Raw genomic sequence first — 26,420 nt, forward strand, 5'->3', positions numbered from 1 at the left:
TCACCGGGGACCCTTCAATAATCGGCATAAGTAGTATAGCGGCCTCCTTGCTTATGGTCGGGCAATTCCATAATTGGCCTGACTATAAGAGGGGCGCTAGAGAGCGCGTCACGTGCTCTGTCTGTCGGTCGGGAGGTATAAAGGAGGGGTGACCCCCACTTGTTACCCCCCGATTGTGACGTACTGGTAGCCAGCGCGGGGGATTTCTGAGTGACCCCCCCGGTGGTTTGTGACAGTAACCAAGCCTTCCTTCTGCTATACAGAAACGTTATGCAGTCTGTTTCATTTGTGGGTACGCATGCACGGCTTCAAATACAATCCCTCGCAGCAGTATCCCACCAGTGGAGGTATAGCACTGTCCACTCACTGACCTTGGTCAGTACACAACCCCTTGTGTGAGGGTACCTTTCTAGAGCTTGAGCAGGGCACCAACGAACACTTAGGAAGACTAGCAGAAAGAGAAATGCACGGCTCACCGGAGAAAATTGAGGGTGGTGGAGCACGGACAACCTGCTTCGGCTAGCAAGTGAAGAGCAAAATTAGAAGGTGAAAAGTCCCAACACTTAGGAAGACTGCCTCACTGGGATCACCAACCAGGAACTGTGACTTGCTCTCAGACACTGACTCCGGCCAGTCCAGATCCTCAGACGGACTCCAGCTTCCCAAGCACAGAGCGACCACTGGTTACATACACCTGGCCTCCTAGCCAGTGTCACCAAGGAAATCTGCTCCCAGCTCTCATCCACATGGTCTGCACGCAGGGTGCCTCCAGGGAGTAACCTGCCTCCAAACACACACAGACCATGTGACCAAACAGTCTCGTATATCAGACCAGACACACCCATGGGTGGAGGTATGTGAATAGCCAGAGCCGCCCAGCACTCTGGCTATTCTTAAAGGGAAACTGACCCTTAGTACATTACCAAGACTTCTGCAACTACAAGTCCCATAGTAAACATTTTCAGGTTTTACATCACAATTGACCTCCTCCACTGCGATACACAGCGACCATTTACAATATAGGAGGTCGCTACCCCACAACACCCATCTCCTGCCAGAACCCCCAACAATTAGCTGTGATCTGGGGAGGAAAACCTGGCATTAGATGTTCAGTTCACCTGTTAAGTATTGTATATTGTCCTAACACAACTTTCCATTGTCTGCAATGCATGACTTAGCTAGTCTTCTACATTCAGAGACTTTTTGTCTGGCCTCCTTCACACGTCCTTGTCTCTGGTACGTGTTTGGTCCATTTCCTCACGTACTGGAGACACAGGCACACGTAGACCCTTTAAAATCAATGGGTCTGCGCACACGTGCGTGTTTTGCTGTGGACCGGGTGTAGCATACGTGTGTCCGTGTGCTCCACACGTAGACATGTCCGTTTTTCTCCGGTATAACGGGAGTCACACGGCCCGCACACTGACCACACGGAGGTGATCCGTGTGACACGCACCGAAGAAAACACACGTGTTTGGGAAAAAAAATCTATACTCACATTCTCCAGCACTGCTGTCTCTGCCGCTGCTGTCACTTGCTACCAACCCCCACTCATTATTATCATTGCATATTCACTCCACTGCGGGCGGAAGCAGCAGCAGTGGGGAGTTGGCAGGACCGGAGACCGAAGATCAGTACCAAGGACAGCGACGCCAGGGAGAGGTGAGCAGAAAGTTCCCGTTCTCCGTGTGTTATCACGGATAACATATGGAGAACACACGTGTGCCATAAAAACTGCACACGGAGGACAATACGCACCTTTGACACGTCCGTGAAAAACGTGAAGAGAGGTGAAGGCTCCAGTGTAGAGTTGAGCGGGATGGCAATAATCCGGGGCCGGCGGGTCGTTAACAGACTTAAAAATAAGTCCGATCCGCTCCGGAATCCGGTGCCCATATAAGTCAATGGGGAACGGAATCCGGAGGGTTAAAACGTTTGTGGAGGGGCTAGGGGGCTAGCAGCGAGCGCGGCATACTCACAGAGGCGCTGTCATGGCAGCACACTCCTTCCGGGTCATGCTGTTACCTTCCGGAGCCGACAATTCAATATTCATGGTTTTCCCCGCCCACCGGCGTGTGTTGGTTGCAGCTAGACAAGCCCCCATCCTGAGTGGCAGCATGTCAGCTAACTGCAACCAATCACAGGCGCTAGGACGGCCGGTGGGCGGGGAAAGCAGTGCACTGTCGATCACGGTGGTAAACACACTCGGCAGCACAGTTATAGCGCTTGGCTGCAGCCCCAGCCGTTGCGCAGTATCTGTGCTGTGTATACAGTGCCCGGAGTCACACGTGCGAGGCTGCCGGGTGCTGCCAGAGTCCCTCGCACCTGTGACTCCGGTGAAAGTAAAAAAAAAAAAAAACGACGTGTGGTCCACCTAATCTTCACATCCAGCCAAGCTAACGCCGGCCGGGTGCTGGTATATCCTCAGCCCGCAGCCGTCCGGTATGTCGCATCTGTTAGATGCGACATACCGGTGTGCGATACCGGCTCTTCCCGCTGGCGTGATGCGGTGCCAATCGGGGTAATAGCAGGGGTTAGCAGGGGCACATAGCCGCTGCTAAACCCTAGGTTTGTGGGATGGCACAGGCGTCTGTCAGATACCTGCATCACACAAACCTGTGACAGTAAATAAACACAGACACAGAAAAATCCTTTATTTGAAATAAAATACAAAACACTCCTCCTTCCCCACTTTATTAACCCCCAAACACCCTGCAGTTCCGACTTAATCCACAGGAGAAGTCCCCCCGGCGACACCTCCAGCTCTGCTACATGTTAGAGCGAGCAGCCATAGAGCACGACTGCCCGCTCTGAGTGCAGCGTAGTACTGACCGCGATAAGCGATGACTGCACGGCAGACACTGTCACAGGCTGGGGGGCGGGTCAGCCAGGAACCAATCACAGCTGAGAGGACGGCCGGTGGGCGGGGAAAACACGGAAAGCTGTGTGACAGCACAGGAAGTGAAAGCGCGACCCGGAAGCAAGTGGCAAGTGTGCTGCCATGACAGAGTCTGGTAAGTATGAAACACTATTTATTTATTGGTTTTTTTTTTTCATTTTTTATTAATTGCCGGTTCCGGATCCTGCAGCCGGAATCCCGGGCCCGGATCGGGCCCGGGAATAGTGTTGAAACGGTGCGGATCCGGACATTTACAGCCCGGACCCGCTCAGCCCTACTCCAGTGCCGTTCCCTGGCTCTCCAGAGTAGCCTGGACAGAAGCAAGCAGAGACCAAGGCCCCGTCATCATTCCCTTTGTGCCCATTTTTTGAGTACTTTTGTGTTTTTTGATCCTTTTTTTTTTTTTTTGCTTATACCCACTTCATTATTCCATTTGTGCTTGCCTGTTTTATTTTTTTGTTTTTCACTAAAAAGTCTCAAAATTTGGCACAACCCTACTCTGATCCCCCCCATGTATTTATGAGTATTGCAGAAATTCACTGTTTTAAAGACCTTTTTTGACTGCAACTAATAACCCAAGCCAAAAAAGGAAAGTGACTTAAAGTAAAAAATAAAAAAAGACGCAGATGATGAATTGGGACCGAAGTGTTCATCTAGCAGTAACTCATGTTACACAGAGCCCGTACCTCATCAGGTTACCTGCACAGGCCTGACTGACCAGAAACAAGCCGGCTACTCCTAATCCCGAGCATCACCTGGACCATAATCTCTTGGAGTTACCAAACACCGGGTGGAATCATTGCTATGCAAGTTTTCTTTGGTCCCGAAAGAGCTCCGGTACGGGATTGGACTTGCCTGTCTATAACTTTTTATAATAATGGATAAGATATAATACAGCGACAGCTGCAGACTCCGCGTCTCGAAATCAACTGTTAAGTAATGGAGCGTGAGAGTCACTACTTTCTGATGCTATAAATAATAAGCACCTGCGTGATATCATCCTATGGACCATTAACCATGATTATTAAGTCAGTAAGAAATGATAATCACTTATGTAAAATGAAACTTTCTTACAAGAAACTTCACTTGCTGTATTTGCCTTTAACATTTGGTGGCAGTCTCATTTGTTGGTTACACTTGATCCTATCCAGTGGAGAAATCTATGAATCGAGATCAGTGGAGGAATCCATGTATAGAGATTAGTGGAGGAATCCATGTATAGAGATCAGTGGAGGAATCCATGTATAGAGATCAGTGGAGGAATCCATGTATAGAGATCAGTGGAGGAATCCCTTGCACTTTGATCAGAGGAGGCATCCATGTATGGAGCTCAAAGGAGTAATCCATGTACGGAGATCAGTAAAGGTAGTCACGTGTGGAGATCAGTGGAGGGATCCATGTATGAATATCAGTGGAGGAATCCCCATGCATGGAGATCAGAGGAGTAATAATCCATGTATGGAGATCAGAGGAGTAATAATCCATGTATGGAGATCAGAGGAGTAATCCACGTATGGAGAACATTGGAGGAATCCATGTATGGAGATTAGAGGAGGAATTCATGTCTGGAGATCGTAGGAGGAATCTACATATGAAGATCGTAGGAGGCAATTCATTGGAGGAATTCACGTATGGAGATTAGAGGAGGAATGCATTTATGGAGATCATAGAACAAATCCACGTATAGAGATCAGTGGAGGAATCTGTGAGATTAAGGGACAAATCCATGTATGGAGATCAGGGTGTCAGGCCTGTGCCAGTCCCCTGCCAGCAATTACTATATCAGGCAGCTCCTTCCTCCACACAGGGGCTTGATCTTTAGTTCTTGTTCTGTTTGCTTCGTTGGTCTGTCTGTCTGTCTGTCTGTCTGTCTGTCTGTCTGTCCTTTTAGTTTCCGTTTTGTCTCTCCTGTTGTGCCTGATCTAAAGTAAGGTTTGTTCTGCTTGGGATCTGTCTATTTGGTCTTTCCGTTTTATCTCTCCTGTTCCTGTCTTGACTTGCCTCCTGTGTATCCGGACCTCTCCTGGCTAGCCTTTTGTTTGTCCTGACCTTTCCTCTCCGGTCCTCGCCAGTTTCCTGTACCTGTGCTGTTTATCCTGGCTCTTTCCTGCCCGTTGTGACCATGTCTCTGGGTTTTTTGCCTTGTATGTCTCCTGTACCCTGACCCTCTGGTCAGCTGCTGCAGGCTCGGGGACTGCCCTGGAGTACCACCTGGTGACTACCTACAACTCAAGCCTATCCTCACCATCAGTGGCTCTAGTGAAAACTCTGGCTTAGTCATGCCCCTCCAGAGTAATCCTGACCCGTGGCGCAGTGGGTCCATAACAACCGTCTGTCACATTCGAGGACGATATGCGATCTAATAATTGTCACTTGCTTACACTCCATAGTGTTTTTAGACAGCTTTGGGTGGGCCCCACAGTTGACTTGCATAAATTAGTAAAGTGTCCTTTTGAGCTTCTTCAAGGGTCATTATGCTGGGCTATACTGGTGACCATATACATTGTGAAGCAAGACTAAGGGCGGCTTTGCACGTTGCGACATTGCACGTGCGATGTCGATGGGGTCAAATCGAAAGTGACGCACATCCGGCGTCGCAGTCGATATCGCAACGTGTAAATCCTTTTTGATACGATGAACGAGTGCAAAAGCGTCGTTATTGTATAATCGCTGCAGCCTCTGACATTTCCATAATGCCGGTGCAGCGACAGGTGCGATGTTGTTCCTCGCTCCTGCGGCACCACACATCGCTGTGTGTGAAGCCGCAGGAGCGAGGAACATCTCCTTACCTGCCGCCGGCTGCAATGAGAAGGACGGAGGTGGGCGGGATGTTTACATCCCGCTCATCTCCGCCCCTCCGCTCCTATTGGCCGCCTGCCGTGTGACGTCGCTGTGACGCCACACGACCCGCCCCCTTAGGAAGAAGGCGGGTCGCCAGCCAGAGGGACGTCGCGCGGCAGGTATGTGCGTGTGAAACTGCCGTAGTGATAATAATCGCTACGGCAGCTTTCACTAGATATTGCACGTGCGACGGTGGCGGGACTATCGCTGCAGCATCGGTAACACATTGTTACCGATGTCGCAGCGTGCAAAGCCCGCCCAAGAGTGCATAACATATCTCTCCCATGATTATTTCTATATGTATATATATTATTATCATTGATTTCCAGTAATGATAACGCTTCTGTCTCTAGAACCTCAGTTTTCAAAAGAACAAGACCTGTTTGCCAGTATCAACACCACGAGGGTGAGGCTCAGCTTGACTGGTTGGAATGATGGCGGATGCCCCATCACATCGTTTAATCTGGAGTACCGACCGTTTGGCACCACGGTGTGGACCCTGGCGCAGAGGACCTCCCTGTCTAAGTCCTATATACTGTACGACCTGCAGGAAGCAATGTGGTATGAACTGCAGATGAGAGTGTGCAACAGTGCAGGCTGCGCCGAAAAGCAGGCCAATTTTGCCACACTGAACTACGATGGCAGTAAGTAGTGTATGACTCTCATTGTATAGTATTATCTAGTAATAGATGTATAATAATACATAATTTACAACATAGGGTAAATACTTGTGAATAATAATAGTGTGTGCCAATCATAAAAATGAACCCAAAATATATCATTTCACCCTTCTACATAGAGAGCAGTATTATAGTTATATTCTTGTACAGAGAAGTATTATAATAGTGTTATTCTTGTACATAGGAGCAGTATTATAATAGTTATATTCTTGTATATAGGGGCAGTATTATAGCACATTAATAGATACACGCTCCCTATATTGGGCAGTGACACAGAATATGTTTTGGGGTTTTTTTGCACACATTATTGTAAACTGTCAGTAAAGCCAAAAATGTGCCAAGCCCTCTTTAATATGTAATGGGCCACTTACTGTATTTCTGTTTTGGATGTCAGCTTTATCTGTAAATTCTCGTAAATTAATATCTATTGCCTCGGCCACTGTTCAATTAAACATTTAAAGTGCAATTCCGGTCATCAGTAATATTTACATCCAGAGCACAGGGAACCTTCAAGGTAAAGGATGAATCTTTTAAGAATAAAAAAAATGATCTTTGTAATTCACCTTCATGACCCTCTTATTGCGGTTTTCACAACTACTGCAGATTACACTATTTCCTGTTAACGCTTGTGCATTTCTGGGGTGAGCGGCTCCTGGGATTCGTCTAGGGCTGATATATCGATGTCATCACTTACATAGCGCCCCTAAGGTTCAGGTCATGAGCCCGGACTGTGTATCAGAAAGCTGAACCCCAGCAGAGGTCTGGCCAACATCACACATTAAAGGGGTCCAGGCTCATTATATGGATGAGTGAGTAATTACTATTAGGACAGTGGTGGTCCGGCACTCCCACTATCACCTGCAGTGCTCACTAATATGGGCAAGTTTGGAAGATTTCAGGCCATTGTGTATTTTACTCTCCCCTTTTCTCAGGATAAAGAAGGAACAGGCATGTTGAATTTACGCAGCCCGATCCTTTCTTATTGGGGAAGATAAACCAATGCCACATTTGTCTATCTATGGCTTATTTTCCTATCCCCATGCACACTCGCTCCAGCTGAGCATGCATGTATATGGGGTAGTAGCCAGCTCTGCCGAATCCTGATGTGGGAAATTTCTTTGGCAGAGATAAAGGAATATTCCCATCTCCAAAGTCCTAGTAAATTTAATAATAGTAATATTAGCAATTAGGAATGTGTTATAGTTGTCCTGATTAGCTATAGGCCGCTTTACACTGTAATACTATTGTATGTTTTGAGGATTTCGATAGCGTTAGGGCAATGACAGCCAGAGACGAGTTTGTGGTACAAGATGTTTATGATATGTAACCACGGTAGATACACAACGGAAATACACAGTATAACAAACACATGAAAATACCTTTCCGAAACGGAGCGAAGGGGATTCCCGGGGCCACGCACCGGACTCCCCCAGGGAGACCACCAGAGCGAACCCCTATACAGGGACTGTCCGGCAATCAACCCCGGAAGGCCTAAATGCGCCGCAGCCAGGACACAAGGGGCAAGCGGTAAAGTCCAGAAGTGTCCGTACGGTATGAAAGTCCAGAATGGTTATGAACCGGAAGAAACCAGGCAGACGTGCTGACCAAAGACGGCAGACGGAGTCCGGGCACAGTTTGAAGAAACCGGGTGTGGTCCAGAGTCGGTCGGTAGATTTTCAGGAGGATCCAAAAGGTAATCAAGTAGCAGCAGCAGTAAAGCAGGAGCACACAGCAAGCAGTATACTCAGGCACTGGACTAGGCTTAGAGGCGGCCTTTTAAGCAGCTGGACAGGAAGTAGGGCAACAGAACATAAAACTCCATGTTAACCGAGGGCAAGCTCTTTCAAAAGAGGACTGGAAAACCCGGAAACCTGACATTACTCCCCCCCCCAGAAACGGCCTCAGGACGGGTCAGGGCCCGGCTTGTCCGGGTACCGTCGATGAAACTGAGCGATCTTCCGGGGTGCTCGAATGTTACCCACCGGTTCCCAGGAATCGTCCTCGGGGGCGTACCCCTGCCAACGTACCAGATACTGAAGCCGACGACGATGGAGCCGGGAGTCAATAATGTCCTCAACCACGAACTGCTCCTCGCCGTCGACCATCACAGGCGGAGGAGGAGGCACGACACGACCATGAAACGTATTGGGAGAGACGGATTTGAGGAGAGAAACATGAAAGACCGGGTGTACCTTTAGATGGTGCGGTAACCGCAGCCGACAGGCCACAGGGCTCACGATCCCGGTGATCTTGAACGGACCGATGAATTTTTGTCCCAGCTTGTGCGAAGGGACACCCAATCTCAGGTTCTTGGTGGATAACCATACAGAGTCCCCTACCTTATACATGGGTGCCGGTTTCCGGTGAGCGTCTGCCGACCTCTTGTAACGCTCCTGAGCTGTAGCCACAGTGTCCTTCAGAACCTCCAGATTTTGTCGTAGCTCTGTCAATCTGTCCTCCACCGCAGGCACTGAGACTGCAACCGGTGACCTAGGCAAAATAGTCGGATGGTAACCCAAGTTAGCAAAGAAGGGCGTTACCTTAGTGGAGCTGCTCTGAGTGTTGTTATACGAGAACTCCGCCAACGGAAGCATCTTCAACCAATCGTCCTGCAGATGGCTGACATAACAGCGAAGGTATTGTTCCAGGGTTTGATTGGTCCGTTCGGTCTGCCCATTTGTCTGAGGATGGTATGCAGAAGACAAACAGACATCAATCTGGAGTGCCGTACAAAACCCCTTCCAGAACCTAGACGTGAACTGCACGCCCCGGTCAGAGATGATCTCGTCTGGTACCCCATGCAATCGGAATACGTTCTGGATAACCAGATCCACCGTCTGAGGCTGAGGGAAGACCGGCACACGGAATAAAGTGAGCAGCTTTAGTCAACCGATCCACTACCACTAAAATGGTATTGTGACCGTCTGAGACGGGCAACTCCACAATAAAATCCATTGAGATAGACCCAAGGGCGAGATGGCACGGGTAACGGTTGGAGGAGTCCTGTAGGAGCCACACGAGGGACCTTGCACCGGGCACAAACCACACATGAGTGGACATAGTCCTTTACGTCCTTTAAACAGGTAGGCCACCAGAAAAAACGGTTCAGAAATTCCTGCGTCTTCTGTACCCCCCTATGACCAGCCAACACGGAGTCATGGACCAACTTGAGAACCCGAAGTCTTACGGCCTCCGGGACATAAATGCGTTGCTCTCTCAACCACACACCATTCCGAAGAACAAGAGTTACATCATTCAGGGGGGCAGCAAGAAATACGTCACCATCATAGGCCAGCTTGATGTCCTTCCACAAGTCCTGGTCCTGGATTACTCCAACGAAATTGGCATCCGATAACACGGTCTGAGACGGGGTTCCAGGCACGGAGTCCACGGCGTGGATTCGGGACAAGGCATCGGCTTTCCCATTACGTGAACCTGGACGGTATGTAACGACAAAATTGAACTGGTTAAGGAATAGGCTCCAACGGGCTTGCCGTGGAGACAGGCACCTGGCAGACTTAAGAAATTCCAGATTACGATGATCTGTGAGTACTATCACTTGCTGCGCGGCTCCCTGTAAGTGGTGTCTCCATTCCTTGAAAGCGGAAATAATCGCTAACAATTCTTTGTCCGCAATGTCATAGTTCCTTTCTGCAGGGGACAACCGGCGGGAAAAGAAAGCACACGGATGTAAGAGACTCTTGTCCCCAGTCCTTTGAGAAAGGATGGCCCCTAATGCGTAGTCGGAAGCGTCGACTTCCACGATAAAGGGAAGTGCGGGATTCGGATGTACCAATATAGGCGCTGAGGTAAAACAGACCTTGAGACGATGGAAGGCTTCCTGGGCCTGGGCGGACCACACAAACTTCTGTCCTTTCTTGGTTAACAGAGTGATGGGACGAACGATCTCTGAAAAATTACGGATAAAACGTCGGTAAAAGTTGGCAAAACCGACAAAGCGTTGTACCTCTTTGATGTTTCCCGGTTCCGGCCAGTCTAGAATTGCTTGTATTTTGCCAGACTCCATGTTCAGTCCCTGAGGAGAGATGACATAACCTAAGAATTGTATCTGTGAGCAATGGAATTCGCATTTCTCCAGTTTGATGTACAGGTGGTTTTCCCTCAGCCGGGTAAGTACGGTCTTGACGTGCTCCTGGTGTTCCTGTAGGGAATCAGAAAAGATTAGGATATCGTCCAGATAAATCACCATGAATTGGTCCATGATATCCCTAAAAATATCGTTAACTAGATGTTGGAAAGCCGCGGGAGCGTTACAAAGTCCAAAAGGCATCACTAGGTACTCATAATGTCCATACCGACATCGGAACGCGGTCTTCCACTCGTCTCCGGGACGTATGCGGAGTAGATTGTATGCCCCACGGAGGTCCAATTTGGTGAATATTTTTGCCTGTTGGACCCTCTCCAATAGCTCAGGAATCAATGGTAACGGATACCGGTTCCGGATGGTTATTTTATTCAGTTCCCGGTAGTCAATACAGGGTCTTAGAGTCCCCTCTTTCTTTTTCACAAAAAAGATGGGTGCCCCTGCTGGTGAGGTAGACGGACGAATAAATCCCTTAGCTAGACTTTCATCAATGTAGTTTTTTAGTGCTTCTAGCTCAGGTGCCGCCAACGGGTAGACATGACCAAACGGGATCTCCGCCCCTGGGAGTAAGTCTATGGGGCAATCATACGGTCTATGCGGGGGAAGCCGATCGGCTTTTCTTTTGTCGCATATGTCCGCAAAGTCGTTATACACCGGGGGTAGAACAGGTACCTGTACAGTGCCCTCCGCATTCGGTGTTACTGGAACCGGAACAGTTGGACTAATGGTCGGAATGCTCTGCGGTGGGAAGGATATTTCCTTAGTTTCCCAATCGATGACCGGATTTGTAGACCGTAGCCACGGAATACCTAAAATAATCGGAAAATGAGGAGAAGAAATTAGCATGAAAACAAGGGTCTCCTGCTGACCTGGCTTCATGACGCATTCTAGCGGTACGGTTTCCCGATCAACTGGTCCAGAGATTAACGGAGATCCGTCTACCGTCTCCATGGTAACCGGTGAGGCTCTTTGCTGAGTCCGGATACCGTGTTTCCTGGCAAAAGAGGAGTCCATGAAATTTCCCCCTGCCCCAGAATCTATCATTGCAGAGGTAGGTATTAGCTGTCCCTCCCACCGGATCTGAATGGGGAGCGAGCAATGGGTATATTTCCCTTCCGAGTCCTTCGGTGAGGTTGACATTACAGTCAAGAGAAATACCGCATCCAAGTGTCCACTTGCCTCAGAGATATCGGACTCTGCGTCCGTGTTGTCACACTCTGCCATGGCTGCCAATACCTTATTTGGGCGATTCGGACGTTTCGGGCAGTCGATCAAGAAATGGTCCGATTGACCGCAATAGAAACACAAACGCTCACGGAGCCGGTGTTCGCGACGTTCATTGGTCTCTCGCTTTTGCAGAGAGTCCACTTGCATAGGAACGTCCTCGGCCTCCCGTGGCGTCCTGAGAGCGGGTTCTCTGGAAGGAAATGCAAAGTTGTTTACACGGTTTACAGCTGCCCATTTTTCCTGTCTACGTTCCGTCAAGCGGGTATCAATACGCACACAGTGCTGGAGAAACAGTTCAAAATCCCCTGGAGATTCAGAACGAGCTAACTCGTCCTTGATGGTACCGGACAACCCCTTTCTGAAAACAGACAATAATGCATTGTTTCCCCAGTCGGTGTCTACCACTAACCTCTTAAATTCAGTGGCGTATTCAACGACAGAACGCTTTCCCTGACGTAAGGAAAGGAGAGCCGATTCAGCGGTAGCACGGCGATTCGGATCATCAAACATCTGCGCCATTGCGGTCAGAAAATCATCTAGGTGATTTAAACGGATGTCCCGGTTCTCTATCATAGGATTAGCCCAAGCCAGTGCTCGTGAGGTTAATAACATAATTATACATAACACTTTGGACCGGTCAGAACGGTAATAATCAGCATGTACATCAAAAAACAGTATACATTGGTTCACAAATCCACGAAACTGACTACGGTCACCATTGAAACGGAATGGGGGTAACCTAGGCATACCGGCAGCTGATACGGACGTAGTGGGGCCGGCTTCCTGAGCCTCCACTCTGACTTGCAAGTCCTGTATAGCCGGACCCAGTACCTGGTGATCATGGCCCAGCTGTGCCTCCATATCTCTAAGTTTAGTCTGCACCACCTCCATCTCCTGCTGCAAGGAGTTAATCATAGAAAAGAGCTGATCTACTCCTCGTGTCTCAGTCATTGCCCCAGCGAAATCCTCTTGTGCCTGAGTATAATGTAATACTATTGTATGGTTTGAGGATTTCGATAGCGTTAGGGCAATGACAGCCAGAGACGAGTTTGTGGTACAAGATGTTTATGATATGTAACCACGGTAGATACACAACGGAAATACACAGTATAACAAACACATGAAAATACCTTTCCGAAACGGAGCGAAGGGGATTCCCGGGGCCACGCACCGGACTCCCCCAGGGAGACCACCAGAGCGAACCCCTATACAGGGACTGTCCGGCAATCAACCCCGGAAGGCCTAAATGCGCCGCAGCCGGGACACAAGGGGCAAGCGGTAAAGTCCAGAAGTGTCCGTACGGGATGAAAGTCCAGAATGGTTATGAACCGGAAGAAACCGGGCAGACGTGCTGACCAAAGACGGCAGACGGAGTCCGGGCACAGTTTGAAGAAACCGGGTGTGGTCCAGAGTCGGTCGGTAGATTTTCAGGAGGATCCAAAGGTAATCAAGTAGCAGCAGCAGTAAAGCAGGAGCACACAGCAAGCAGTATACTCAGGCACTGGACTAGGCTTAGAGGCGGCCTTTTAAGCAGCTGGACAGGAAGTAGGGCAACAGAACATAAAACTCCATGTTAACCGAGGGCAAGCTCTTTCAAAAGAGGACTGGAAAACCCGGAAACCTGACATACACACTGCGATATCAGTACAGATATCGCCAGCGTGTGTACCCGCCCCCATCGGTTGTGTGACATGGGCCAATCGCTGCCCATGTCGCACAACATCGCCCGGACCCGTCGCACGGACTTAACTTTCCTGCGACGTCGCTGTGACCGGCGAACCGCCTCCTTTCTAAGGGGACGGTTCGTTCAGCGTCACAGCAGCGTCACTGAACCGCCGCCCAATAGAAGCGGAGGGGCCGAGATGAGCGGGACGTAACATCCTGCCCACCTCCTTCCTTCCGCATTGTGGCCAGGATGCAGGTAAGGAGAGCTTCCTTGTTCCTGCGGTGTCACGCGGAGCGATGTGTGCTGCCGCAGGAACGAGGAACAACTTCGTAACTGCTGCAGTAACGATATTTGAGAATGGACCCCCCATGTCACCGATGAGCGATTATGCATGTTTTTGCGACGATGAAAAATCGCTCATAGGTGTCACACGCAAAGGCATCGCTAAAGCGACCGGATGTGCGTCACAAAATCCGTGACCCCCCAATGAGATCACTTGAGCGATGTCGTAGTGTGTAAAGCCCGCTTAAGTCTCTACCTCATGTGCAGGGCATTGCAGTAGCTTAGGTATCCATGGTTACAACCACTCATATAGTGACAGTTAGTTTGTTGTTCGTGGTTGTAACTTAGGGGTACTTTGCACACTACGGCATCGCAGCTGCGATGTCGGTGGGGTAAAATCGAAAGTGACACATCCGGCGTCGCTGTCGACATCGGAGTGTGTAAATCGTTTTTGAGCGCAAAAGCGTTGAAATCGTATGATCGGTGTAGGGTCCTACATTTCCATAATTTCGGAAGGACCGATGTTACAATGTTGTTCCTCGTTCCAACAGGCAGCACATAACACTGTGTATGAAGCCGCAGGAGCGAGGAACATCTCCTTACCTGCGTCGCGGCTGCAATAAGGAAGGAGGTGGGCGGGATGTTTACGTCACGCTCATCTCCGCCCCTCCGCTTCTATTGGCCGCCTGCCGTGTGATGTCGCTGTGACAACGCACGACTCACCCCCTTAGGAAGGAGGCCAGAGCGATGTCACAGGGCAGGTATGTGCATGTGAAGCTGCCGTAGCGATAATGTTCGCTACGGCAGCTATCACAAGATATCGCATCTGCGACAGGTTCGGTGACTATCGCGCTCAGCATCGCAAGCATCGGCTAGAGATGTCGCAGCGTGCAAAGTACCCCTTAAAGTGAACCTGTCAGGTGCAATATGCAGCCAGGACCACAAGCAGTCCCGGGTGCATATTGCTAATCCCTGCCTAACTGTCCCTGTATCTAGTAGCATAGATAAAGAGATCTTTAGAAAAAGTATTTCTAAAGATCTTTTACCATATGCTAATGAGCGAAGGGACTAGTCCCCTGGGCGTTAGTTTCCCTGGCTAGTCGCCACTCATTAGCATGGTAGTACACCCCTGTGGGTGTGCAAACATGCTGCTCACCTCTCCGCCGCCATCGCCACCTGACACTGGATCTCGGCTCAGTGCGTATGACCCTGGAGTTTGGATCATGCTCACTATGATGCCATACGCGTCCTTGCTTCAAACTGAAGTAGTGCGCATGACCCAAACTCCGGGGTCATGTGCACTGAGCCAAAATCCAGTGACAGGCTGCGATGGCAGCAGAGATGTGAGTGACATCATCATCTGACACTGCGCATTCATTAGCATGATAGCACACCCACAGGGGCGTACTAACATGCTAATGGGCCAACTAGCCAAGCGAAGTAACGCCCAGGGGACTAGTCCCCGTGCTCATTAGCATACGATAAAAGATTTTTAGAAATACTTTTCCTATAGATCTCTTTATCTATGCTAGTGTATACAGGGACAGTTAGACAAGGAATATCAATATACACCCAGAACTGCTCATGGTACTGGGAGCATTTGGACCTGACACGTTCCCTTTAAGCTACAATGCCCTGCACATGAGGTAAGAGACATGACTATATCAGGAGAACTATACTGCATTTCTAATTAGAGCAATGCGCTTATATTATTATTATTATTATTATTATTATTGTTACACCTCCTACATATTGGGATAGGGTCTTGAAGGTGGGCATACCCCTTGACTGTTCTGACCGATATGTGCAGAATATATTTCCATCGTCTGACTTTTCAGAAATCTCAATTCTCATTTACATAATAATTTCAGGTCCCGGCCATAAGAAATTCACCAAACCGCAGAAGTTTGGTTTTCGGTTTTGTGCCAAACGATACATCAAATCACCTAATTGAATTCCATAAATCTGATTTCTGGGCCCGCGGTGGGAGCTGTAATCGGCCGCAGCCCGACAGAGCGGCGTCCGGAGCCGGATCCTCCACAGTTACAAAGAAAACCAGAGAATTTGCTTTTCTTAAATTCCATTTGTCTTTTCTCGCCATCGGCTCCGGTCCCACTGAAGTGTAAGATTTATGAGTGTGATTACTGTGTTTGATGCTGGGGATGAGCTAATGGAGATCAATGTCTCCGATACCGTGACTCGGGGAATTGCCTCACTGTACGGAGTGTGCCGGGAAGTTCCTAATACCGGACCACCGGGTACCATGGAGCTCAGACATGGAAAACCTATTATGTCTTATTTTATGGTGATTGATGTGGCTAAATGTTTGCTGGATGACAGACAGCGACATCTGCACCATCTTATTCTTTTTTTAGAGGGGTCTTTGTTATCCATCTTATTCATGGGTCATGCCAGCTATTCTCTAATTATGAGGGCATCACCTGTGATCATGAGATGACAGATGACACCTCTCACCTATCCTTTTCCTGCAAAGTTATATTCTAAGTTACTACATCAGCCCTGCCTTATTTTGGGTGGATGCGAGCTGGAACCTCTGCCCTCTCACGTGTCGGGGATATAGTGATTGCTGCTTCTCCTTTAGACATGAGGGATACAATCTTTGCACCATTCTATTCTTGGGATAAAAAGACTGGCACTTTTACTCTATATACCAGACCTGGGCAAAGTGCAGAACCTGGGCCACGTCCGGTCCTCTGGCTGCTCCAGTCTACATTCACACGTGATGGTGTCTCCGCGGTGTTGGATGTTGATCTCCCCGACGTCAACCATCCTTACCTATGTAGTCTTCTACTAGGCATTGCTCCCACTTGCCAGTTTCCTAGTGGAGTAGGATTCTGGCCAGATTGCATATTTCCCAGGGAAATGCACCTAGGATTTCACTGTGTTGAGCACCCTCGTTGGCTGTCGGCAGTGTTTTCTCTGGCTGGTCTCCCCGAGATCAGTGATTTGTTTTGTCTTGTTGGTCTACTAGGCATTGCTCCCACTAGCCAGTTTCCTACTCCACACTGATGAGGGGCAAATACCCCGAAACAGCTGTCTGTGGATGGATACCATGTTTTGGTATAGGCGGTTTCCTTGACTGGAGACTGCCCTTCCCGTGGTTGTTCCTTCCCAGTGAAAGACCTAGCTAGATTCCTGCCAGCGTTGAGAAACATGTGATAGTGTCTCCGCAGCATTCTTGTTTTACATTTACAGACCGAGACATCCGAAGGGCTGAAAACAGTGGCCCATGGGCCACACCATGCAGCCACCATCCGTCTCTCACTGCCTCCCGATATTACTGCTATATGCATCATTAGGATGCAGATACGGTGAATACATTGCTGGCGGTAGGAGCTGCCATCTATGCAAAGAGGTATGTAAAGTTTGATTATTTTTTTTTTATGTGTATGGGATGTGTCCTGTAGATAGGGGACTATGTGTGGCCTCACACTGTATATAGAGGGCTATGTGGGTGTCTCATACTGTATATCGGGGGACTGTATGGGCTATGTAAAGACTCATACTATAAAGATAAGTTATGAGATGGCTCAGAATGTATATTGGGGGCTATGTGGAGGCTCATCCATTATATAGGGGGGGCTTTGTGAGGGCTAACACTGTAAATTGGGAGGCTGCTTATGGGCTCACACTGTATATCGGTGGCTCATACTGTATATAGGAGTGTATGTGTGGGCTCATACTGTATATAGGGGGCTGTGTGGGTGCTCATAATGTATATAGGAGGCTAGGTGGGGGATCATACTGTATGAGCCCCACACAGCCTCCTATATACTGTATATATGAGGCTATGTCAGGGATCGTACTTTATATAGGAGGCTATGTGGGGCTAATAATGTATATAGGAGGCTATGTGGGAGCTTATACTGTATATAGGAGGCTATGTGGGGGATCATACTGTATATAGGAGGATATGTTGGAGCTTATACTGTATATAGGAGGCTATGTGGGGGATCATACTGTATATAGGAGGCTATGTGGGGCTCATACTGTATATAGGAGGCTGTGTGGGGGCTCATACTGTATATAGGAGGCTATGTGGGGGCTTATACTGTATATAGGAGGCTATGTGGGGGATCATACTGTATATAGGAGGCTATGTGAGGGCTCATACTGTATATAGAAGACTATGTGGGGGCTCATACTGTCTATAGGAGGCTATGTGGGGCTCATACTGTATATAGGAGGCTATGTGGGGGATCGTACTGTATATAGAAGGCTATGTGGGGGCTCATAATGTATATAGGAGGCTATGTTGGAGCTTATACTGTATATAGGAGGCTATGTAGGGGATCATACTGTATATAGGAGGCTATGTGGGGGCTCATACTGTCTATAGAAGGCTATGTGGGGGCTCATACTGTATATAGGAGGCTATGTGGGGCTCATACTGTATATAGGAGGCTATGTGGGGGCTTATACTGTATATAGGAGGCTATGTGGGGGCTCATACTGCATATAGGAGGCTATGTGGGGGATCGTACTGTATATAGGAGGCTATGTTGGGGCTCATACTGTATATAGGAGGCTATGTGGGGGCTCATACTTTATATAGGAGGCTATGTGAGGCTCATACTGTATATAAGAGGCTATGTGGAGCTCATACTGTATATAGGGGGCTGTGTAGGTGTTCATAATGTATATAGGAGGCTATGTGGGGTTTATACTGTATATAGGGAGTGATATGGATGCTCATACTGTATATAGGAGGCTATGTTGGGGCTCATACTGTATATAGGAGGCTATGTGAGGCTCATACTGTATATAAGAGGCTATGTGGAGCTCATACTGTATATAGGGGGCTGTGTAGGTGCTCATAATGTATATAGGAGGCTATGTGGGGTTTATACTGTATATAGGGAGTGATATGGATGCTCATACTGTATATAGGAGGCTATGTTGGGGCTCATACTGTATATAGGAGGCTATGTGAGGCTCATACTGTATATAAGAGGCTATGTGGAGCTCATACTGTATATAGGGGGCTGTGTAGGTGCTCATAATGTATATAGGAGGCTATGTGGGGTTTATACTGTATATAGGGAGTGATATGGATGCTCATACTGTATGTAGGGGGTTGTGTGTGGGCTCATACTGTTTATAGGGGATGTCAGCGTACTTAATTCTGCTCAGTATTAAGTGATACAATTAGTATTAATGTAAATAATAATTAGAATGAATATTAATATTGAGCAGGAGTAATTTCAGCCTATTGGTTCAGCCCTCCACAAAAGTCATAGTCTCTCATGGGACCCCTCGGGAAAACTAATTGCTGTAAACTATTTTCTGGAGATAAGCGATGCCACTATTCCTCTATACCAGTGATGGCGAACCTATGGCACGCAGAGCCCTCTCTGTCGGCACTCGAGCTGTAGCCTCATCCAGCCGCTTTGCACTGCTGGCGTGATCGCACGTTGTGTTGGAGCGGAAGAGACATCTCTCCTTGCTCTGACACTCCTCTCCTAGGCCGCAGGCCTATTGCCTAGGAGACAGTGGAAGCATCATTAAGTGGCGCCAGCGTTATGACGTCCTGTGGCTGCGCTGGAACTGAGGGCCCAGCGGTGGAGCGTGTGTTGGAAGGTGAGTATGGCTTTTTTTCTTTTTTTTTTTAAAGTGTGTGCGGCTGTACCAGGATTGAGGAGGACATGCCAGGATGGGGGAACATGAAAGTATGGGGCACATGTAAGGATGGGGCATAAGGATGGGGCACATGCCAGCATGAGGTACATTTACCAGGATTGGGTCCATTTACCAGGTTGGAGAACATTTACCAGGATGGAGAGCATTTACCAGGGTGGAGAGCATTTACCAGGAAGGAGAGCATTTACCAGGATGTGCAGCATTTACCAGGATATGGTGCATTTACCAGGGTGGAGAGCATTTACCAGGATGGGGAGCATTTACCAGGATATGGTGCATTTACCAGGATGGGGAGCATTTACCAGGATGGGGAGCATTTACCAGGATGTGCAGCATTTACCAGGATGTGCAGCATTTACCAGGATATGGTGCATTTACCAGGGTGGAGAACATTTACCAGGATGGGGAGCATTTACCAGGATATGGTGCATTTACCAGGATGGGGAGCATTTACCAGGATGGGGAGCATTTACCAGGATGTGCAGCATTTACCAGGATGTGCAGCATTTACCAGGATATGATGCATTTACCAGGGTGGAGAGCATTTACCAGGATGGGGAGCATTTACCAGGATATGGTGCATTTACCAGGATGGGGAGCATTTACCAGGATATGGTGCATTTACCAGGGTGGAGAGCATTTACCAGGATGGGGAGCATTTACCAGGATGTGCAGCATTTACCAGGATGTGCAGCATTTACCAGGATATGGTGTATTTACCAGGGTGGAGAGCATTTACCAGGATATGGTGCATTTACCAGGATGGGGAGCATTTACCAGGATGGGGAGCATTTACCAGGATGTGCAGCATTTACCAGGATATGGTGCATTTACCAGGGTGGAGAGCATTTACCAGGATGGGGAGCATTTACCAGGATGGGGAGCATTTACCAGGATGGGGAGCATTTACCAGGATGTGCAGCATTTACCAGGATGTGCAGCATTTTCCAGGATGGGGTACATTGACCAGGATGGGGTACATTGACCAGGATTAGGTACATTTACCAGGATGGAGGGCATTTACCAGGGTGGAGAGCATTTACCAAGATGGGGAGCATTTACCAGGATAGGGAGCATTTACCAGGATGGGGAGCATTTACCAGGATGGGGAGCATTTACCAGGGTGGGGTACATTGACCAGGATTAGGTACATTGACCAGGATGGGGTACATTGACCAGGATGGGGTACATTGACCAGGATGGCGAGCATTTACCAAGATATGGTGCATTTACCAGGATGGGGACATGCCAGGATGGCAGACATTTATCAGGAAGGGGCCATAATAGGGACAAATATACCAGAATATAGGAAATATATATTAGGATGTGGGACATGTTTACCAGGAAGGGAGACGTTAGTACATAATGAAGGGGGAGGGAAGAAACTCGTACATCTTTATGGGATTTAGAGATGTTCAGACTTTGAAATGTATATATCAGGGTGGAATCGGATTGCATTCCATGATAAAAATCTGTCTGTCTAATATTCTGCATTTTTTTTCCATAATGATCAATCCAACTGCTGTGTCTGGAGCGGGCAGTGGGAGGGGCTCAGCATCAATGTGTGGTAAGCATGCATGAGCGTGATGCCCCCTGCTGAGGAGAGAAGACTGCAAAGGGAAGGTTAAAATCAAATATTTGTCATGTTGGCACTTTGGAAAAAACATTGGATTTAGGGCTACAGTTTGGACATTCTGCCTGTGAAAGGTTCGCCATCACTGCTCTATACTATGCTCTGCAGATAAGTGAGGCCACTACACTGTGTGCAGAATTATTAGGCAAATGAGTGTTTTGATGACATGATACTTTGTATACATGTCGTCCTACTCCAAGCTGTATAGGCTTGAGAGCCAACTACCAATTAAGTAAATCAGGTGATGTGCATCTCTGTAATGAGGAGGGGTGCGGTGTAATGACATCAACACCCTATATAAGGGGTGCGATATTATTAGGCAACTTCCTTTCCTTTGGCAAAATGGGTCAGAAGAGAGATTTGACGGGCTCTGAAAAGTCCAAAATTGTGAGATGTCTTACAGAGCGATGCAGATGTCTTGAAATTGCCAAACTTTTGAAGCGTGATCACCGAACAATCAAGCGTTTCATGGCAAATAGCCAACAAGGTCGCAAGAAGCGTGTTGTGCAAAAAAGGCGCAAAATAACTGCCATGAATTGAGGAGAATCAATCGTGAAGCTGCCAAGATGCCATTTGCCACCAGTTTGGCCATATTTCAGAGCCGCAACGTTACTGGAGTATCAACAAGGACAAGGTGTGCCATACTCAGGGACATGGCCAAGGTAAGGAAGACCGAAAACCACCACCTCTGAGCAAGAAACATAACATAAAACGTCAAAACTGGGCCAAGAAATATCTTAAGACTGATTTTTCAAAGGTTTTATGGACTGATGAAAAGAGAGTGACTCTTGATGGGCAGATGGATGGGCCAGAGGCTGGATCAGTAAAGGGCAGAGAGCTCCACTCCGAGTCAGACGCCAGCAAGGTGGAGGTGGGGACTGGTATGGGCTGAACAAAGATGAACTTGTGGGACCTTTTCGGATTGAGGATGGAGTGAAGCTCAACTCCCAGACCTACTGCCAGTTTCTAGAAGACAACTTCTTCAAGCAGTGGTACAGGAAGAAGTCGGTATCGTTCAAGAAAAACATGATTTTCATGCAGGACAATGCTCCATCACATGCATCCAACTACTCCACAGCATGGCTGGCCAGTAAAGGTCTAAAAGATGAAAAAATAATGATATGGCCACCTTGTTCACCTGATCTGAACCCCATACAGAACCTGTGATCCCTCATAAAATGTGAGATCTACAGGGAGGGAAAACAGTACACCTCTGGGAACAGTGTCTGGAGGCTGTGGTGGCTGCTGCACGCAATGTGGATCGTAAACAGATCAAGCAATGACAGAATCTATGGATGGTCGGCTGCTGAGTCTCATCAGAAAGAAAGGGGGCTATATTGGGCACTAATTTGTTTTTCATGTCAGAAATGTTTATTTCTATATTTTGTGCAGTTATATTGGTTTACCTGGGGAAAATAAACAAGTGAGATGGGAATATATTTGGTCTTTATTAAGTTGCCTAATAATTCTGCACAGTATTAGTTACCTGCACAAACAGATATCCTCCTAAGATAGCCAAATCTAAAAAAAAAACACTCCAACTGCCAAAAATATTAAGCTTTGAGATTTATGAGTCTTTTGGGTTGATTGAGAACATAGTTGTTGATCAATAATAAAAAAAAACCCTGTAAAATACAACTTGCCTAATAATTCTGCACACGGTGTATTGCTCTTTATATTAGGTGCTCCAAGTATCTTTCCTGTTCCAGTTGTCAGGCAGCAGAAATCTGAGTGCAGCTCTGGATGTGGCTAGAGAGCATTAGATACAATTTCCATAGTTAGGCCTTATGTGATGCACCCCAGGACCTTGGGGTACTCGGTCTCGGGCCTTCAATCCTCTGGGACGTATCACGGCTGGCCGATGCCCGGTTCTTTGATCCTGGGGGTCACTTAAAAAGGGGGTTAATAAAAAGGAAAAATTAAAAATAAATGTTTTTCGTGACACCAATTGCGGTATGTGACTATATGGGGAAAGCCGCTGCTGCAAAGTCTCTCACTGACTGCTGGGACTGTTGGTATTGAGCAGCTTGGGTGTTATGGCCCAAGCTGTTAAGGATGATGGTGGTTGTAGTATGGTGAAAGTTGGTGATGCAAACTCGCAGGAAGAATTCAGACAACACAGGGGCTGCGGTTTAACTTGTTCTTTACTCACTGGTTCTGTGAAGCTGCAACCCGTCTGGTGCTGGTCTCTACCAATCTGGGCTCCAGGTAATCCGGTATTCCCTTGATCCCAGTGCCGGTGTGCTGACCTGGTGAGCTTTACTTCCATGCACCCGTCTACAGTTGGTGGATCCCCGTTGTCGCAGTCCTGGCCCGTATGGCAGGCAGCTTGAACCTCTCTTGGGTTGGACCTCTGTCCCAGTTCCCGGGTTCCCTCTTTGCTGCTGTGCCCTCGACACTAACGTTGGTGAGGAACCCTGATGATTCCCTCACCGGGCAGATTTATCAGGTGAGCTTGTAGCGTCTTCCTGAACTAGGGCTCTGCACCCCGCCGGTGCATGGTCCAGTGAGTACTCACACCATACTCTCCCTGGAGGCCGCACTCCTTTAGCCCAATCAGTCATTGACCTTTGAACTGACCATCTGACTGAATGTCTGACAAGATGTCCGTCTCTTGTTCACTGCACTGACTAGCCCCTCCCCGGTTTCTGACTAGCGGATTGGATGAGTCCCGACCAATAAGTGGCCATCCATCAGATCCATCTCTAGCCTGTTACCCATTCTGGGTGTTTGAATGTTATTTACCGGCACTGGTCTTCCAGGAATCCCGGGGTTAGCACCGCAGCTGTTACTGGATGCCATACCCTGTGGCACCTGACACCTCAGGGGTGCCACATTGTGCGCAAGCTGCTTTTTTGCTGCGTTTTTGGTGCAGTTTTAGGTGCAGTTTGTGGTCCTAAACTGTATGTATGACCTTCCCAAGCAAAGTCTATCAAAAATCCAAAAGGCTGGGTGCACTTTTGGTTGCAGAAAAAAAAGCAGCATGTCAGTTCTTTTCTGCGTTTTTCCATTGACAATGTTAAAAAAACGCATGCGTTTTTTGATGCGTTTTTTCAACCAGAGGTGCGTATTTTGCTGAAGAAACAAAACTGCAGTGTGCACATAGCCTTAGAGATGACGCGTTTGATTTTTCTGAAGTTCAGTCTCCTGTTCCCATTGATGTAAATAATTAAACAAACTTGACATTTGGAGGAGATTCTTTATCCTTGGAGTCCTGGGAGTTACTTGGAAATGGCCTTTGATTCAGGATGCGACATTACCGCTGCATTACATAAGTGGGATAATTAGGTGCTTGCGTCCTGCGGTGGTAGTGCGGTACACTGCTCTCCAGACACTTGGACTATAGTAAATCCTTGTAATCAGGAGCATGTTTGGATTATGTATGCACCTGACGTGCCTGTGATGAGCGAGCCGTGAATTATGGAGGGGTCCCGAGCATTGCATGATAGTCTGACAGGAGAGAGTGTGACAGTCTGAGGGCCTTCATCAAGTAAGAGCTGCTGAAAAGGGAGCGGCAGTGACCCCCTGACACACACACATCAAGTGAATAATGTCCCTGTCCGCAACCCAATCCCACGACGGCTGATATCAGGTATGTGCCAGTGGACTCTAGAGGTGTCCATTCACGTTAAATGATACTGAGGCCAATTATCTAACATGTTTGGGCACCTCGGGATTCTCCCCCCATGGCAGTGAAAAGAAGGATCAGGCATATTGGATTTCAACATGTTCAATCCTTTATACCCACTGCTGTTGCCATTTGTGCCTTGCCGCAGCTTTTAACATCTCCCCATTGAAAACACATGAACGCACCACTGAGCCGAGCAAGCTTAAAGTGTATCAGGAGCTTGTGAGCTGTCAGCTGGAGAAGCATTTGGTCAGCAACTATCTAAAGTGTATGGGCATCGTACAGGGGTGGTCCCCAAAACAATTATCACCGCTCCACAGAGTATGTGGGATGGTAGTGGGCATGTGTGACCACCAGTCCTGTAGTCAATGAATGGTGTAGGGGTCCTGTATGTGCAATAAAGCTGGGAACACAGGACGACTGCTCTCGTATTTAGTGGGATCCCTTGGTCAGACCATCACCATCATGTATTTATCACCCATCCTGTAGAGGGGGTGACTCATATCAGTAGGAGAGTGGGAGTGGGAGAGGGAGAGAGTGGGAGTGGGAGAGGGAGAGAGAGTGGGAGTGGGAGAGAGAGTGGGAGAGAGAGTGAGAGAGAGAGAGAGAGAGAGTGGGAGAGGGAGAGAGAGTGGGAGAGGGAGAGAGTGGGAGAGAGAGAGTGGGAGGGAGGGAGAGAGTGGGAGGGAGAGAGAGAGTGGGGGGGAGAGAGTGGGAGAGGTTGAGAGTGGGAGAGGTTGAGAGTGGGAGAGGGAGAGTGTGGGAGAGGGAGAGCGTGGGAGAGTGGGGGAGGGAGAGAGTGGGGGAGGGAGAGAGTGGGAGGGAGAGAGAGAGTGGGAGGGAGAGAGAGAGTGGGAGGGAGAGAGAGAGTGGGGGAGGGAGAGAGTGGGGGAGGGAGAGCGTGGGAGAGGTTGGGAGAGGGAGAGCGTGGGAGAGGGAGAGTGTGGGAGAGGGAGAGCGTGGGAGAGGGAGAGCGTGGGAGAGTGGGAGAGGGAGAGTGGGAGAGGGAGAGTGGGGGAGAGAGAGAGTGGGAGAGGGAGGGCGGGGTAAAGTGGGAGAGGGAGAGAGTGGGAGAGGGAGAGCGGGGTGGAGAGGGAGAGAGGGAGAGAGTGGGAGAGGGAGTGCGGGGTAGAGTGGGAGAGGGAGAGAGTGGGAGAGGGAGTGCGGGGTAGAGTGGGAGAGGGGGAGAGGGAGATCGGGGGAGAGGGAGAGAGAGCGGGGGAGAGGGAAAGAGAGTAGGAGAGAGCGACTTAGTTACTATTCCAGGCAACGCTGGGTACGACAGCTAGTTATATATATATATAGATTTTATTTTTTATTTTATTTTTTTTCAGCTATTAATTAAGCCATCAGTAAATATGAAGCACAACTCTCTAGTGGAAAGTAGAGGTCAGGGGTAGTTAGTCACACCGTACAATGTATTTCTCACCTTGGCCTCACCTGTATCAGACTTACAGATATCATTTAAAGGGGGCTCACATTATAACAAAATAGTGTCCACAATGCTGACTTTAGGAAGAGGGGCTACTGTCTCACATGTAACTCACTCCCAATATGGCTTTATGGAAATATAGAAGGTGCAGTAGACTTACTATCGCTCCTGTAGTGGCGGCCATATTGGTTGTTCCCACTATTTAAATTTTTTACAGTTTTTGAAATCCTAGATTTTTTTTTTCTTTTAAATTTAGTAGAAATGTTTTTAAACTGCACTTTTACTATATGAGGTCGGGCATCTAATACCTCCTTAGTGATATTGTTACTGTGGGTATTATATGTGGACCAAGATGGGAAATCACAC

The 26,420-nt window shown here is 48.3% G+C and overlaps 1 protein-coding gene across 2 annotated transcripts in view; it reads left to right on the forward strand.

Moving 5' to 3' along the window:
* Positions 1-26,420, forward strand: part of DSCAM (DS cell adhesion molecule) — a 656,562-nt gene that overhangs the window by 527,524 nt on the left and 102,618 nt on the right. For both annotated transcript variants that reach the window (XM_075334961.1, XM_075334962.1), the window contains exon 26: positions 6,094-6,384. In XM_075334961.1, coding sequence (XP_075191076.1) covers positions 6,094-6,384 — 291 coding nt within the window. The remainder of the gene's footprint in view (positions 1-6,093; positions 6,385-26,420) is intronic.

Source organism: Anomaloglossus baeobatrachus, chromosome 2 (genome assembly GCF_048569485.1).
Source record: "Anomaloglossus baeobatrachus isolate aAnoBae1 chromosome 2, aAnoBae1.hap1, whole genome shotgun sequence".
Taxonomy (NCBI): Eukaryota; Metazoa; Chordata; class Amphibia; order Anura; family Aromobatidae; genus Anomaloglossus; species Anomaloglossus baeobatrachus.